The sequence below is a fragment of the Nestor notabilis genome, unplaced genomic scaffold, assembly GCF_000696875.1.
Source record: "Nestor notabilis isolate BGI_N333 unplaced genomic scaffold, ASM69687v1 scaffold4253, whole genome shotgun sequence".
Classification (NCBI taxonomy): Eukaryota; Metazoa; Chordata; class Aves; order Psittaciformes; family Psittacidae; genus Nestor; species Nestor notabilis.
Window position 1 is genome coordinate 14,231 of NW_009923135.1, and position 16,786 is coordinate 31,016.

Here is a 16,786-nt window from a genome sequence, read left to right on the forward strand (position 1 = left end):
ATATCTAATCTAAATCTACCCTAAGAGACTGCGTATTATGTATATTATGTGTATATGTATATTATCTACCCTAAGAGACTGTGTATTATGCTGCCTTGAGATGAACAAAACTTTCCCCAACACTGTGGGTTTTGATGGGTTAAAGGAAGCAGGGTTTGAATCATTCAAAGATTTCTCATGTAAGCAGTATTCAATAAATACCCTTCCCCCACTTGGAAAGTCTCTGGCCAAATACTGCCCCTCTGTTCCAGCTCCTCCTTGCTGCCTCTCCCCATTTCCGGATGGGCCCTGGCCCCCAGCCCTTATCTCCTCCAGTCCCTGGGCTGTTTGCAGAGAGCAGTTATAAAAAGGCTGACTGAGCAGAGAGTGGAGGGGAATTACAAGGTGCAGGCAAACAGCAGCACCAGACCAGACCGAGTATCTGCTTGACTCACCACAACCTGCTCTGCACCATGGGGAAGGCTGGGCTGCTCCGCAAACCAAGTATCTTCCTCCTTCTCCTCTTCTTCCTTCCTGGAAACAGCTCTACCACCACAGAACCGTAAGCAACACACGTGCAAGTGGCGGGGGGAGTTCTTAGTGCTCTTTTCCCCTTCTGTTTTCTTCCTTTCTGTCAAACAAACAGCTATGCCAGTTTCTTCCATTCCTGCCTGGAACACCACTACCAGCCAAGCCCTGAGTTTCCCACACAGGGAGCTCTGCCAGTGCTCCCCACTCTCACCCTGCAAACCCCTGCTTGTCCTGCCCTGGGACACCTACACCTATCCCCTCTCCAGCTCTGCCGGTGCTCACACTCCTGTCCTGTAGCTGCCTGCTAGTCCAGCTCTTACTTTTCACGGCATTTTTGCCTAAGTATATTCTTGCCTAGAAACCTTTAAGTCCCTGGGGGTTTGTGGACATGATGCTAGAATCCATGTACTTACTTTTCCCGCATTACCCTTATTTCAGTCCCTGGGTTGTTTCTCCCTGTTCTCTCGTTGCTTTCAAGCCAGTTTGTTTCCCTTGGCAGCATCGGATGTACTTGTTCCCAAAAAAGGTCGTGTGACCTAGATTCTCCTCTTCCAGCATGGAGCCTGGCACTGGCACCCTCCCCTGGGTCATCCACCTCCGGGCTCTGCTGACCAGCCGCATGGCTGCGGTGCCTGCTCTGCTGGGGGCCCAGAAGAGAGAGGAAGCCCAGGAAGACACAGGCTGGCTGGAGTCTGGCCTCCCCACTCAGCCTCCCCTACTACAGAGGGCTGCTCTGAAGCCTGTAGTCTGGACAGGAGCAGCCACCCTCCTTAGACCCCGGCTGCTGTCACACGTTGTGCTTCCGGCTGCGTTGTGCTGGCAGAAGCGCAGTTACCACCACCACTGTTGCAGCTCCTGTAATGCTTGCTGCAGAGATTTCATGCCCACAAGCACCTCAGTAGTGTTGGCAGTGGTGGCAGAAAGTGCAGCATTACTGCTGCTGCTTGCTTTGTGATCAGACGTGATGTAGTGACTGGCTCGGACTGAAGGACCTTTCACTCACACTGTACCATCAACCCCTCATTCATCTGCCCTGTCTGGGTGCTTCTGGGACAGATCAGCCAGCGCAGTCTGCTTCAGCATCAGGCAGAGGTCTCTGGTCTCCCTACAGTAATCTGATGCAATTAATTAATGATTAAATATCTTATTCATACCTGCCCAAGATGAAAGGGAAAGGGAATGAATTTGCTCAGACCCCTCCTCCTATGAGCAACGTCCTGCTCTTCATCCCTGACCTGAGTACCATTTTGGGAGGGAAGAACAAAGAAAGGCTAAGAGAGGTGAGGAAGAGAGGGGTGTAGCTGGGATCCACAGAATGAAGACAGGAGCTCCATGGGGAGGTAGTGGAGTCTGAGCAGTCGATTGCTAGGTAGCACGAGGGTTGTGGTTCTAAGTGCTTCAGGGTAGATCAGATGTTGTGAACAATACAGAAGAGAAGCCAGCCTTGAACTGAGACAAAATGAGGCTTCCAACAGACTTGCTTGCTGTGTTCTGCACAAGCAGGGAGTTTGCTTCTTTGAGCAGCAACAGTTGCTGCTATTTCTGTTTCAGATGTGGCTGGCTGCACAGGAGACACAATTAAGTCTCAGACTACATATTAGAAGTGCACCAAGTTAGTGCAGCACTGGAACAGGAGACCCAGAAAGATGGTGGAAATTCTATCTCCTGAGTCCTTTGCAATGGTCCTGTTCCAGAAGAGAAGTTGGGCTTGGGACATCCAGAGGTGTCTTGCAAACAAAAATTCTATGATTCTGCAAGATGCTGACAGCAAGATGATTTTCTTTTCTTGCTCTGGGTCTGTTCTGGAAGAATTCAACAGGAGGTGTTGTTGCTCTCTTCTGGTATGTGGTTGTGCGTGCAAGCCATTTTACAAGGCAGTGGGCCTTCTTGGGAATAGACTGCATATGGTCAGAAAGGCAAGGTCATGTTGGCACTTGAATTGGCACGTATGGATTTGGGTTGGTGGAGCTGATGGTTGGGTGTTTGTTCTAGGACGTGGCTGAGAGTCAGTACATAGACATTAGTCCATCTTAAGCTAGAGAATTAACAAACTCATAATTTTTGCCTTAGCCATTTTCTCTGGGTCATCTACCCCTTCTTGATGCCTACTGCTGACAGAGTCATTGCCTCTGTTGTCAGAACAGTTGGTTGCATGCAGGGTGGCTGCTGAGGTCTCTTTTGGAAGCCCAGATGCTTTTTGTCCTGGAATGTCTATAGATGGACTTTGTGACCCAAGTTATTTAAAGCTCTCATAGTGCTTTAATTCACCTAGCTCTTTTCACCAACACATCCCAAAACAGCTAAAGGGAGGTGTATAAACAGCATGGTTTTCCTTGTTTTCAAAGGCAGGGAAGCCAGTGTAGGGGGAAGGTCTGTATGTTGGCCAAAATTTCATCAGAACAGTGAACAGGAAGAGGAATGAGGCCAAATTCCCCACAAACTAGGTCACACTGTCCTTCAGCAGATGGGATGTTATAGTCAGGTTGCCAGTTCCACTGACAGAGAGTAGGGGAAATTAGACGAGGGGAAGCAGGCACAGGGTGAAGCTGTGGTGAGAAGGCTGTGGAGGAAGAGGAGCACTAGAGCAAGCAGTCACAAGCTGTAAGTCACTCCTGGGGTGGCTGAAGCTCTTGCCTTTCACTGCTTCTGCAACAGCATGACCAGAGTTGCCATCAGGCCTATCACCACACTTTATCCTGTTGCTTGGTGATGAGGGAAACAAATGTACTGCCTGGGCTCCATTGCCTCCACAATAGCTGTAGGACTTGCCAAAATCCCAGATCTCAGGCAATAATATAGTTCTGGATGGGTACAGCTGTTTCCTCAGGGCTGGCACCATCTGGCAAGGTGCACTTTAGCTTTCTCCGTGGAAGAGTATGAGCAGTCCTGACCACAGGTTTTGTCCCATGCATACACTGATTAACATACCCTGCAGACTGTATTGCCATCAGAACCTTCTGCTCTGGGTAGCTTGTATGCTCACAGGGAAAAAGGAGTACTAGACCCATAAAAATGGTCCTTCAGACCAGAGGACTACACTGACTCTGTATTCTGTCTGCATTGGCAGTCAGTTGTAGGTACTGAGGGACCTTGCTGAGGAACAAAACAAGTACTGTGGAAATGAGTTTCTCATCTGTTGTAGACTTAAGGAGCTCCTATCAGAAGTTCAAGGTCTTACTGTGGCACCTCTGCTGCTATGTTTTGTAGCCAATTCTGGGCAATTAATTTACCCAGGACATTTTTAATAATCTTCATATCAGGAGTAACTGATCTTCTGGCCCTTAAGAGCCTCACACCAAATTTTATGTAGCCAGTGCTATTGGGCAGGCAGCATATGCCTTGTTACTGGCAGGTGGGGATTAACAGCTTCTTTTAAGAGCATGATCCTAGCTGGATGTGCAGGTGAGGCCCTAATTATCCAACTGGATAATACCTAGTTGGCACCTGCTGGATCCTTTTGATTCTCACACAGTAGGCTGCTGTTTACTACCTGATGCAGCCAGGGCATACTGCCTTTTTTGGACTCCAGAGCTCAAGAGCCATGGGCTGTCCACACCAGAATTGCATATTTGGATTTTGCCACAATGGGTAGCATGAAGTTCCTCAGTTTAATTTTGTACGTTAGCAAAAAAGTTTCTGTTCCCTTCTATTTTTAAGACAGATGCTTAGTATTTTCTTGTGGTGGTGTTTACTAAACTTGCTGTCACAGGTGATGAACAAACCATGTTTTCTTTTGTTCACATCATGACTTTATACCTTTCTGATGTGACTTCATCTATACAGTGTCTCCTCCTACGAAAATCATTCTAGATTTCATATCATCACTGCCATCTTTTGCTGAATCTTTTCTGATAAATCCATTTTTTAAATGCATGCCGCATGTGAGATGTGGAAGTACCTTACGATTATACAATGGCAGAATAGCGTGTTCTGGTTTGTCCTCTATTCCTTTCTGAATGCTTCCCTACAGTGCACTTGTTACTTATCACTAAGGGAGAATTTTCCAAGAGTGATAAACAGCACTCATGTCTGAATGGTAATAGCCCACTTAGTGATGCTGCACATACATGATACTATATATACTGTCAGGCTAATTTTTTCATAGAATCACACAATCATAGAATGGTTTGAGTTGGAAAGGACCTTAACATCATCCAGTTCCAACCCCACTGCCATGGGTAGGGACACTTCACACTAGAACATGACGCTCAAGGCTCTGTCCAGTCTGGCCTCAAACACTGCCAGGGATGGAGCATTTACCACTTCTCTGGGCAGCCTGTTCCAGTGCCTCACCAGCCTCACAGTAAAGAACTTCTTCCTTGTATCTAACCTGAACTTCCCCTGTTGAAGTTTGAAACCGTTATGCCTTGTCCTACCACTACAATTCCTGATGAAGAGTCCCTCCCCAGCATTCCTGTAGGCCCCCTTCAGATACTGGAAGGCTGCTCTGACATCTCCACGCAGCTTCTCTTCTCCAGGCTGAACAGCCCCAACTTTCTCAGCCTGTCTTCATATGGGAGGTGCTCCAGCCTCTGGGCTTGCTCCAACAACTCCATGTCCTTCTTATGTTGAGAACACCAGAACTGGACACAATACTCCAAGTGAGGTCTCACAAGAGCAGAGTAGAGGGGCAGGTTCACCTCCTTTGACCTGCTGGTCACACTTTTTCTTCCTCTATAGATTATTATCTATTGATTATTTTCCCATTGTGAACAGTTCATTTGCCATTTTTGCCACACAGTCCCACCATAGGACAAAAGTTTTCCATATATCTGTAAGTCAATTGACATAAAATCAGTTTCCACAAATATGGAAGTTGTCCAGTTCCCCTGGACAATTACGAGAAAATCGTATTTCCCACATCACTTAGAGGTCTACTGAAAAACAGGGGTCCCAACACAGCCTCCAGAAATTTTCACTGGTTTTGTTTCTGATCTTTTAACCTTTCATAAAAGTTAAACATTGTTGTGGTCTTTTTAACCCTTTGTTTCTGATCTTTTGACCAATTAATCAAGGTCAGAATTAATTGATTTATTAATAAAAACTAGTAAAATGATCCAGTTTATTGTATGTCAGCTTAGTTTAAGGGTCTTTTGTGAGGGACCTTTGTTGAAAGCTCTTTGAAGATGCAAGTGCACTTGTGTTGCAATAAACCACTGCTCTCTGAAATCCTTTGTGTGCTCACCTTAATAAGGTCCCAAACTGCAAGCACTCATATTTTTGCTCAGCGTGAAAAGGATTTGGAAACCTGGATAGGCAAAGACAGGAGCAGCCAGACAAGTGGGTGGTTTTTCTCAACCCTAAAACTGCTGAATTTTCAGCCTCTTTTAGCTAATGCCTTTGAGTCTCAATAGGAGATTGTGGGATATACAAAAATAATTAACAGTCTGGAACCTTTCACACCATCCTTACTCCCTGTTGTGAAGCTGAACAAAACATGCTTTGTAAAGGGCTCTCTGTTAGCACAGAAATTATTCCTTCCACTGCAAGCATTTTCCTGCTTTTAAGCTAATTAGTCGGGCAGTTTAATATGTATAAACCCAAAATAAAATGAATGCTCATGTGTACATGCACTGCAATTCATAGGTAATGGATTAGGCATGCTGATTTGTTAATTTCTTTTCACTTAATACTGTTTCCTTAAAATGGTTTCACATTTCTGATCCTCTTGATTCTTGCTTCCCTCTCTTCCTAGGCAGTATATGGTGCTACTGCCCTTTCTGATACACACCGATTCTCCTGAGAAAGTCTGTGTTCAGCTGACCCACCTGAATGAGTCTGTGACGCTGAGTGCCGCGCTCGAGTATCAAGGGGAAAACAGGAGCTTGATTGACGACTTGGTGTCAGAGAAGGATGTATTTACCTGCATCCCTTTCTCTGTGAGTATCTCATCCTTGTGGAATGATCCCTTGTGTTTACTGATGTGGCATAGTATATCTAAACAGTCCTGAAATGAGAAGTAAGACATATTGCAATCAGAAACTTCTAAGCTAAGCCAAACGAAAAACGAATTTGATGTGGCAAATTAACTGTGATAGGCTTATGAGGAGTATTTATCCACCATTACCAAATGCTGTGTCCTACATGATATTTCTGTGCACGCAAGGCTTAGAGAACTTTTTTTGGGATCCTTCGTTCTAGAACCTCAACAGACAGAACATATCCCATGTTTGTTTGATCTGTGTAAACCTCAGAGGAAAAATAGCGAAGTGGAATGTGAACCTTAGAAGCTGGGGAATGGTTAAGGTAGTGATATCCATGAGGTCATTTGTTTTCTTCTGGAGCTTATTCATGATTGTTTCCTGCAGAAGGCTGGTTGGTGAGTAATGTAAGCAACTGGCCCATTGCCTAACTCATGAATCTGGGTTGATTTCCATTTTGATAAATCGTAAGATGGAACAAGATCAGATTCAATATTTCTCTGAGGAAAGTATATAAATGAAAGAAGGGAAAAGGTTTCTAGTATTGGAAGAAGAGGAGGAAGCAGCATGGAAAAAAGTCAAGGAAATGGAGATCTACCATTGCAACAGTTCCTGAAGGAAAATTATTTTCTTGAGACAGAGGAGACAAGCTCCCCAAGTTCATATCAGAAAATCATGTTTTTCTCTTGCTTCTAGCACTGAGCCTTTGGTGTCTGTTTAGACAACTTTCGGACCTAGCTAGTACACTGTCTTTCGAAGGCTTAGTGAAATGGGGTGAATCAGTAAAGCAGTTATCCTCTTCATTTTCCTTAGCTTCCAAAATCCAATAGCACATCAGCCACTTTTCTCACTGTAACGGTGAAGGGTGTGACACTGCACTTCACGAGCCGCAAGTCGGTGCTGGTCAAGAATTCTGAGAGCTTGGTCTTCGTCCAGACAGACAAACCCATCTACAAGCCTGGACAGACAGGTATGAGGACTTGGGCTGGTGTTGACTCTGACAGCAGAAAATCTTATAGGCTTCATTTCATAGAGGTCCCATACTTTTATTACAGCTTTCAGACTTCATGGGGGGAGATAAAGCACTCAGTAAATCTTATTTGTCAGCTGAGATCTAGGGGATGTGGTACCTTCATCATTCCTGTTCTATATAAAAGGAAGAAGTTCTTTACTGTGAGGGTGGTGAGGCACTGGAAGAGGTTGCCCAAAGAAGTGGTAAATGCTCCATCCCTGGCAGTGTTTGAGGCCAGACTGGACAGAGCCTTGGGAGACATGGTCTACTGCGAGGTGTCCCTGCCTATGGCAGTGGGGTTGGAACTGGATGATGTTAAGGTCCTTTCCAATCCTAATCATTCTGTGATTCTCCACCCTCCAGGTACAGCATCTCAGCCAGATCTTGGCACAGGCTCAGATTCATTCCACGCTACTAGAGACACTTAAAATCATAGTCTCCCTTGGCTGCACCTGTGTTGTCAAAGCAGGACAGGCACTCCCAAGTCACTGAATTCAGTTCAGCCAAGACATGATTATGTTTCTAAATTTACCTGTCTCTCACCATCTGTAAGAGAAAGACCCTGAAGTAATTGCTTCCGTTACTTGGACATCTCAGTTCAGCCCCTGTTGATCCATGGAACAAATTTGAGTTAGAAATTACTGAAACAAACAGTGAGATTTCCTGGTAATCACTACAAATTTAACAGTAGAATTTCCTTCTTTTCTGTTGCACTCTTCAGTTCTATTTCGGATCGTCTCCCTGGACAAAGATTTCCACCCGCTGAATGAGAAGGTAGAGCCATAAAATTCCTCGTTGCTAGCCAGGACATTTAATTCCCAATTAACACCATCACTATCATCATCCAGAACCACTGAAGACAGCCTTTAAAGCATATGATCCTTTTTTAATCACACCATCCTTGACCCATTCTACCCTGGACACACTCCACTGGTGCCTTGACTGAGAAACACGTGCCCTTTTTCAAAAGAATATAGGTGTTTAAAACCAGATTTGCAAAGGAATGTATGTGGCTAAGCATGTAGGCAGGAATCTCCTTACTGAATAATATGGGTGGGACAAGTTTCCATTGAAACTGACAGATGTGCAGTTATTTCTGGCAGTGGGTGCAACCACATGCTTATAGGCAAAGAAAGCAGTATGACAAAAACCGGTTTCAAGGAACTGGTCAGGGGTGTAAATCCACCTTTTAGCTTATTTGGTAATCGGTTCCTCGTGCAGACAAGTTCTTTGAAAATTCTCACTTCACCACATTTTCATACTGTGGTGAGACAAAAAGTTGGGGCTCTAAAATATTACAGAAAAGATTCCCTTAACCATCAAGAACTAAGGAAATAGAGCAAATACAGAACAGGAAGAACACAAAGGACATTTTGGAAGGTTGTTTTTCTGCCCCTAAGTCCAAATCTGGAACTTACTTCCAGCCATGTGTGACTAATGTTTCTAACACTGGTTTTATTTTGTTTTTTTCCCACAGTTTCCATTTGTCTATGTTCAGGTGAGTGGATAGCTACATGTCTGTTATTCTGCCGGAACACACAGGCACAGAGGTAGTAGTCTCCAGCAGCAGCATTTTCAGGCTGAGGTGCAAGGGAAAAGACATAGGCACATTACCTTTCTTCGTTGTGTACAGGAAAGCTGAGTAGTTGGATATCAAAGTAGTTCCAACAATGGTTCTTTGACTGGGGAATGTGCTGTAGGAACAAAATAGTTAATCAGTGCAAGCCATGCTGTGAACAGAATTACATTTGCCTACAGGTCATACCAGAATGGCTTACTCCTCTTCCCAAACAGAGCTAAGACCTTGTGTTTGCCAAGTGTGGCTGTTTAACACAGAACTGCATCAAACAAACAAACAAAACTAAAGAAACAAAATTCTGTAAGTGGAGGTCCCCTATCTGTCCAAGTATCACCTTTTTGTCTGGTTGGTTTGAGTTTTCAGAACTGTTGAACTTCAGTAACCAACAAAAGTTAATAGGGAGGATGTTTCTCTGGGCTACACACAGGCTATGCTACTCTTTTCTACCCTCCTGTCAAAGTGTGGTCACTCTTCCCCTCAGCAAACTTTCAGAACAGAGCTGCAGATCTGGTGGGCCACTGGTGGTCTGTGACTATCTTGAGAAAGAAGAGTAAGAGAGCAATGTGGTGTGGGATACGAGATGGAGGAGATCATCTCGGAACTACCTTCTGCTGAGGCTCTCCTATGGGGTTGTCACACAGGTCCCTCCCCTTTCAATGAGGTGATACTTGCCTGAGTACAGGAATTTTATGAAAGGACCAAGAAGAAATAAACCCTATCCACTCCCTCCAGAAATACCACATGCCTTTGCCTAAAAATTTGCCTAACAAATACTTTTTTCTTAATACTTTCATAGTCCCTTTTTTGTCTCAGTACCATGAAAGGCTTCAGTTTTAAATCACCAGGAAGGCCATCCTGTGTTTTCAGCTCCAGCCTGTAAGTCATAGTGTTTGTCTGTGCTGCTTAAGCTTGTTCATGCAGGACTTCTTCTCCATCCTCACCATCACCTCTCTCTTCCTTAGTGCTCCTTCTCAGTCCAGCACTACCCTTTGGCTTTCACAGATGCCTGCAAGGCAGTCTTGTAGAGTGGGAAACTCATCTGGCAGCAAATACACCATTTTTATCTAGGGTATTTTTTTCCAGCCAGGTCAGATCTGCCAGTGCAGTTTACCACATTCTTGCATGAAATTTGGACCAGCCCAAAGGAAAGCATGGCAGGAGTGAAGAAAGGTGACAGCTTAAAGTCAACAGTGCTAAGGAAAGAAATGTTCACCAGTCCATACCCTTAATGTCACTAATCGACTGTAGTCAGCCACAAAGGTAGAAGTTAGTGTGAGCCTGTTATTTCTGAACTATTATCCTGACCTATTGCTTCTGTCATTAAAAAAAAACCCAACACAAACCTTTCTGAGGAAAACCAAACCAACTTTTAGTCCTTCCCTCTAAATACATCACAGAAATGGCACCAAGTTCACAAGCTCAGCTGTAAATATTTTCTTGAATTCTTCTTTCAAGGAAGCCCAGTCGTGTCCCTTACAGTAAGTGTTGAGCTTTTCAGCAGGGTTGAAATGTGATGATGAAAAAGATTTGGTCAGAGCTGTGTGGTGCATTTTACTGGCTGTGCACCTCCTGGGGTGATTCTTAGGAAGGAGGTTGCCTCTTCTGCCCCCTGACCAGTGACTTGCAATGAGGGGATGTCATTCACATCCCCTTTCCTCTGAGTCCTGAGGTAAAATCTCAGTGCAGTCAATGCACACAGTTGCATACCTTGAGTCACATACCTATCTAGGGTAAATAGAGTTTTGGTGACAGCCAAGATACAATGCAAAGAGCAGGCAGAGAATGAAAGATTGTAAACATTAACCAACCATCCTGCTAAGGAGCCAGGAAAAGGTATATCAAACTATATAGCACCACTATGCTGCTTCAGTGACTTCTCCAAGAAGTTTGGAGCTGAGGTCATGAGTTTGGAGCATAGCCTACTGATGGTTCGTGGTGAGCAGTATTCAGCTGTAGTAGTGATAAGACTTCAGCTCCAGCACTAGGAACAGGGAGAAACAAGAAGGTAGAGCACATATGTGGGATATACTTTCCTCTGTTCCTGTCCCCACTCTCCCACCCCATCCCAAGGTTTGGACTCTTGAATATTTCTCAGTCCCATAAATAGAGCAGGTGTCTGACTGTACACTGGTTCTCAGAGAGTCTCTTTTCCAGGCATTGGAAAAAAAAAATGAGCAGGCTATATAGCAAGTGGAAGAGACTGAAACTTCCCTCTTTTCTCCCCACGCTCCATTTACTCCTGCTATGCATCTCTTCATCTTTTTACCTTGCCAGCCTGTCTTTCCCAGTTTCCTGGCTTCATCCTTCGTAAGCATGTAGGTATACCTGAGGGGGAGACAACCCAGGGTTGAAAGTCTTTCTTTCATGCTAGTTATGCAGAACTGACAGGTAAGCACTCACAGATCCTCACAGTTTATGGAATAATTACATCTAGGCATTTCCCAGCCAGGATGTATATATACTGGGCATTCCACTGCTCTGTCTGTGGGAGCTTCCTGTACTGTCTTGTGACCTTGTGTTGTCCTAACCTGCAGGATCCCCAGAGGAACCGTGTATACCAGTGGCAAGATGTGGAACTAGAGAGTGGCCTCACACAGCTCTCCTTCCCCCTCACCTCGGACCCCACTCAAGGCTCCTACAAAATAGTTGTGCAGAAGAGCTTCTCATCCCATGTGGAGCACTCCTTCAGAGTAGAGGAATATGGTAAGGAGAGGAGATACGGGGCTGACAGCAATACCTTTCACTGTAACCTCTCAATTTGGGATTTCCTGGGAATGGCATGGAGAAGGGAGGGATTGAATACACAGGCAATGGGATTCAGAAGGGCCGACCCTGAAGGTCCTGGGTATCACAGATAGTTGTTCTCTTTGTGGCATCTCTGCAACCTCCCGGAGGTTGTATTTGCACACAGTGCTCTTGGGAGTACAGGGTCTAACAGGCTTCCTCTGCAGGGCTCATACCACCATTTCAGTTGACTCCGTTTTAGTCATTTTTCAGTCCAGCAGCTTGTTGCAAGCAGCTCTAGATACAGAGTAAGAGATAACAGGATTTTGGTGACCCTGTTTTGCCTCTGTCATCATCTGTTTCTCCGTTTCTTGTAGTCGTCTCTCTTTTTCCTCCTCTTCCTTGTTTCTGCAAAAGCTTGGAAAACATGTTTGGTAGAAAATTTCAGTTTGAAGAAGAACACTCCACAAAAGTTACAAGCAGATGCAAACAGACTGGTAGCAGAGGCTGAGAAAGGAGAAATGTGCTGCCCTGGGAGCATTCTAACCCCAAGTTCTGTAATAAGACTTCTCAGGTATTTGTAGAAGTGTACTCAGGCTAGGCTCTGTGTTCGAGGAGACTGCTTGGCCTGTGCTCTGCACTCCCAGACTCCCCCCAGCTGTACATAGAGCCCTAACGACCCAGCGCATTGCTCAGAACCTGCTGCTTCTAGAATATTCAGGTTGCAACCCAAAGAAGATTGTCACTGAACTCCATGGGAGCTGGCTTTTTTGGTTTTACAGCAGGCTTGGTGGCTAGTATGAACATGATGAATAATTCGAACACAAACCCGGTTACAGGCTTCAGCCTGCCACACTGACAGATGGGCTGTCCCTCCTCCCACAGAGATCACCCTGGACATCCTCCAAAACCGAAGATCTATGTCGCTTTCTTAGCTTTACACTAAACTGGTTTTTCTTTCATTTGTTCTTCAGTCTTATTCTCATTAATCTCCTCTATTGCTAGTTCTCATACAGCCTTTCGAGGTCATGTGCCCTGGGGTTGAAACATGGAGCTTTTCTTCCCATCCTAGAGGCAAATTTGTGTCTAAACTGTATAACCCAGGGTTGCTTTCCAGTTCCTGGACCTGGTTGTGTACCCTCCCTGCTCTTATTTCCTCGCACTGTGAAAAAAACTACCAATGGGGTTCACCACCTGGAGGCAAGGCCATTAAATGCTTCAGTCCAGTCCTGGACTTGAGAACTTGGCGGATTAGTTTTGCAGGATGCAATATAGGAAAAGGAATGTAATTTAACACTCAGGAGCAAAATATGTCTTTTACTTGCCACCCTTTATATTAGGCTTTATTTCTGCCTTGACCATTTGAAAATAAAGAGCTGAGAGTCTGTGTCTGAGTCTGTGTCTAGTGAGGCACCAGAACTGCCTGGACATGGAGGACAGTTTCACATGCTGCATATTACTGAGCCTGACAGTAACAATCTGTTACTGTTGGGATCTCCAGAACAGTGACAACCAACCAAAAGAAGCAATGATTCAAGCTGTTTCGATGTGCTAGATTACAAAGGTGGTGAATGTGCTGCAAATTATGGAGCACAATACACAGGACCAGTGTGTCCTGAATGGCCATGTGTAAGGGATCTATGCAGCTGTCTGAGATCGCATGTGCTGCAAATGAGAGAAGGTAAGGACTACAACCCTCCTTAATTCTCTTTAAACCCAAATAGTGGTGAAAACCTAGTGAAGTGGTAGCAGGGCTGTGCTGAAAACCACAGAGGTGATGGTTCATATTAAGATGATCCTGGCTCTGTGTTTGGGTTGCTATGTGGTACACAGCTCTCCTCCACTCTTCTCATGTCAGACTTTATCTCATCTAGTGCTGCCCAAATACGAAGTCCTGGTGAAGCTGCCCAAGATGATCACTCTTAAGGAAAAGGAGTTTCCAGTGTCCGTCTGTGGTCTGTGAGTCACAAGAGAGTAAATCACTGTCACTTATCCTTCACTTCTCCTTTCTGCTGAGGTCTGAATCAAGAGCTGGGGAAGGGTTTTCATACTTTTCCCAAACATCCCATGCAAGTTTGTTTCAACCATATTAATCCTCAGCCTGCTACTTGGCCTGAAAAATCAAAGTAAAAGGTCTTCTCTGGGTTTCTTAAAAGATGATGCCAACCCAACCTGCAGCTCTCCTATCTCAGTTTACTATACATTTTCTTTTTCTGTCTTTACATTTCTTCAGTTAGAGAATCTCTGCCATACCTGAGCCTTCAAATACTCAGGGATGTCAGATCAGACATCATTTAAACAGGTGGTACAAACTCAGTGTTCTCATTTTTAACTCATAAATTGTTCCTCCCAAGGCCCTGGTTGCCTCTCTACTTCTTCACTGACCCCTCAGCAGTTTGTGATACAAGGATGCTCCTGGCTGAAATAATACTCTACAGACAATGTTTTTCTGCATTGCTGCAGAGAGCTTCCACTTGGAACAGATTCTAATAGATAATGGAAGTATCTCAACATGGAAATGATAGAAATGTAGTCACTAGAATCATTAAAATATCATATTAGTCAGCCTTTAGGAAGAAATACTAGGAAGTCATCCACAGAGGTCTTTCAGGAAATGTGTCTGAGTGTGATTCTGACTGATAAACACTTCGTCATTATAGGTACACCTATGGGAAACCTGTTCCTGGCTTGGTCAATGTCCAAGTGTGCCGGAAATTTTCCCGTTCTGCTTCAAATTGTTATGGAAAAGAAGCAGAAGCTGTGTGTGAAGAATTCACTGGACAGGTGAGTCCCAATATTAAAATGTAGGGGTCTTGCTTATGGGTAATGGTCAGTGTTATCTAAAGAAGGCTAAATCTGTAACTGTTGGGAAACAGCAGGATATCAGAGGTAGTACTCTGTCTGGGGAAAAGTAGATGTTCTCAGAGGAAGGCATTCTTAAGAGGCGAGTCATTAAACTGATGAAGAAAAGCCCACAGCTGAAATCCTAACCCAACTGAAGCTAGTGACAAATCTCCACTTAGCACCTGTGAGGTCCCTGCTGTGGATCCCCAAACTGAAAAAGCGATCTGTGAGAGAACTTTGCAACTGTGGGAGGGATTGGCAGGGAGCAGGAGCAAAGAGGATGGGGAGAAAACAAGAAGGTGGTATTGTATATGGGTCAAATACAGGAGAAAGGAGAAACAAAGAAAAACAGAACTAAGGTAGGAGGGGTTAACAAGGAAACCAGTGCATGCCTTGTAGAACTGAGTGTCCAAGTACCTCAGAGGATACAGAAAATGTTTGAATGAAACACTAGGAAACAGGCTGTAAGCAAGTTGTGATCTTGGAGACAACCCTAGAACATAAGGCTGGGATTTCCCGAACAGAAGTTAAGCATGTTAGGTTTGGAGTGTCTGTTCCTGTCCCACAAGACACCAAAATTGTTCACAGAATTCCAATTTCCTTCCAATCTCCTGTTTAGGCAGATGCTCGTGGGTGTGTTTCTACTGTAGTAAGAACCAAGATATTTCAACTCCAACGCCGGGGATATGAGATGAGCATTGAGGTACAAGGCAAGATCACAGAAGATGGCACAGGTATGTACCACATAGAGATGGCAAAGTGATGGCAGACCATAAGAGGGGAGGGCCTGGCAAAGATAAGGAAGGTGGAGTAACCTGTGTATAAATGCTGCTACTCATAATAATCCCTCTTTACTCTGCTCTGTCTCAGGAATAGAGATGACTGGAACAGGCTCCTGTGGAATCACATCCATCATGAGCAAAATCAGCTTTGACCTTCTGGACTCTCAGTACAGACCAGGGATCCCAATCTTTGGGAGGGTAGGGAAGTTATGCCACTGGACAATGAGTGGCAGAGCAAACTCACAAATGCACAATCCCATCAGATGGAATAGCAGTGTGTGCAGATGACATGGTCCACCTTGCAGAGGAATTACTGATTATTGGGGTACTCTAACACACACATGGCATTGAGCTTCCTGGCAGTCAGCCCAGTAAAGACTAGAAGGGGCGTTGCTCTGACACATGAGAATAACTTCAGGGAGGAGCAAACATGGGCTGTTCCACAAGGGAACATTATCCAGGTGCAAAGGATGACACAAGTAGATGTAGTGACCTCATCAACAATGGCACAGTCCCACAATTGCCAAGCAGACTAAACAGAGTGGGAGTGGTGTGAGTAACAGGTTCCACCAACAGTCCAGTGACCACCAGACAATGTGAGGTGATGAGTCAGGGCTGAGCTCAACCAAGGAAGTCCAGTTAACTAGGTGGGAACAACAGGAGAAAGAGCTGGGTGTAAGTCTAGCTCCAATGCAGCTTTAGTGAAGGGCTGGGGCAAGACACAAGCCTGAACTTTAAGTTCCTGAACCAAGAGGAAGATGATACGTGGTGCAGGTCCCAAATGAGGTTGGCCAGGGGAATTGAAACCTACTGAGGAGCTTAGGGACCAGACACGTAATTTACCTGGACCAATAAGATTGTTTCGCTGAGAATTTTCTCAGTTGCTGCCTCAGGCAACTCAGTACTCACCTCAAACATTTCCACATTCATGTCTTCTGTTCTTCTGTGCAAAGAAACATCCTGCCTGGCAATGAAGAAAAGGGAACAGGCTTTAGGACTTGGGAATTGTTTTCTGTTTCTAGTCTAAACCCTGAAGTTTGTTTTTGCTCTGTTAGGTGAAGCTGGTAGATGGAACTGACACTCCAGTTGCCAATGAAACCATCACGATTTCTGTGGATGGAGACAGGTACAAAGGGAATTACACTACAGATGAGCAGGGACAATCCTGGTTTTCCATAGACACTACCACCTTCACACAAGCCTCCCTGGAAATCCGAGTGAGTGGCAGAAACAGGGCAGAGGGACTGGGGTAAGACTATGCCTTTCTGATCAGCTGGGGAAATACCTATCCATGGGTTTTCTCTCTTTCTGCCAATTGGAAAATATAGCAAGTTTCTTTGCATGTCACCTCTTTTCTTCCTGTCTTCTATGCATGTTCTCTACCTTCTTCTCAGAATGGGAAATATAGAACATA

The 16,786-nt window shown here is 44.8% G+C and overlaps 1 protein-coding gene across 1 annotated transcript in view; it reads left to right on the forward strand.

Annotated features, from left to right (window-relative positions):
* Window positions 1–331: 331 nt before the first annotated feature.
* Window positions 332–16,786, forward strand: part of LOC104399657 (alpha-2-macroglobulin-like) — a gene marked incomplete at its 3' end in the record, with an annotated part of 30,532 nt that continues 14,077 nt past the window's right edge. Inside the window, exons 1-11 of the mRNA XM_010011968.1 lie at window positions 332–541; window positions 6,206–6,389; window positions 7,245–7,401; window positions 8,165–8,217; window positions 8,921–8,941; window positions 11,557–11,725; window positions 13,621–13,705; window positions 14,407–14,530; window positions 15,210–15,324; window positions 15,461–15,570; window positions 16,428–16,589. Of these exons, the coding sequence (XP_010010270.1) occupies window positions 453–541; window positions 6,206–6,389; window positions 7,245–7,401; window positions 8,165–8,217; window positions 8,921–8,941; window positions 11,557–11,725; window positions 13,621–13,705; window positions 14,407–14,530; window positions 15,210–15,324; window positions 15,461–15,570; window positions 16,428–16,589 (1,269 nt within the window). The remainder of the gene's footprint in view (window positions 542–6,205; window positions 6,390–7,244; window positions 7,402–8,164; window positions 8,218–8,920; window positions 8,942–11,556; window positions 11,726–13,620; window positions 13,706–14,406; window positions 14,531–15,209; window positions 15,325–15,460; window positions 15,571–16,427; window positions 16,590–16,786) is intronic.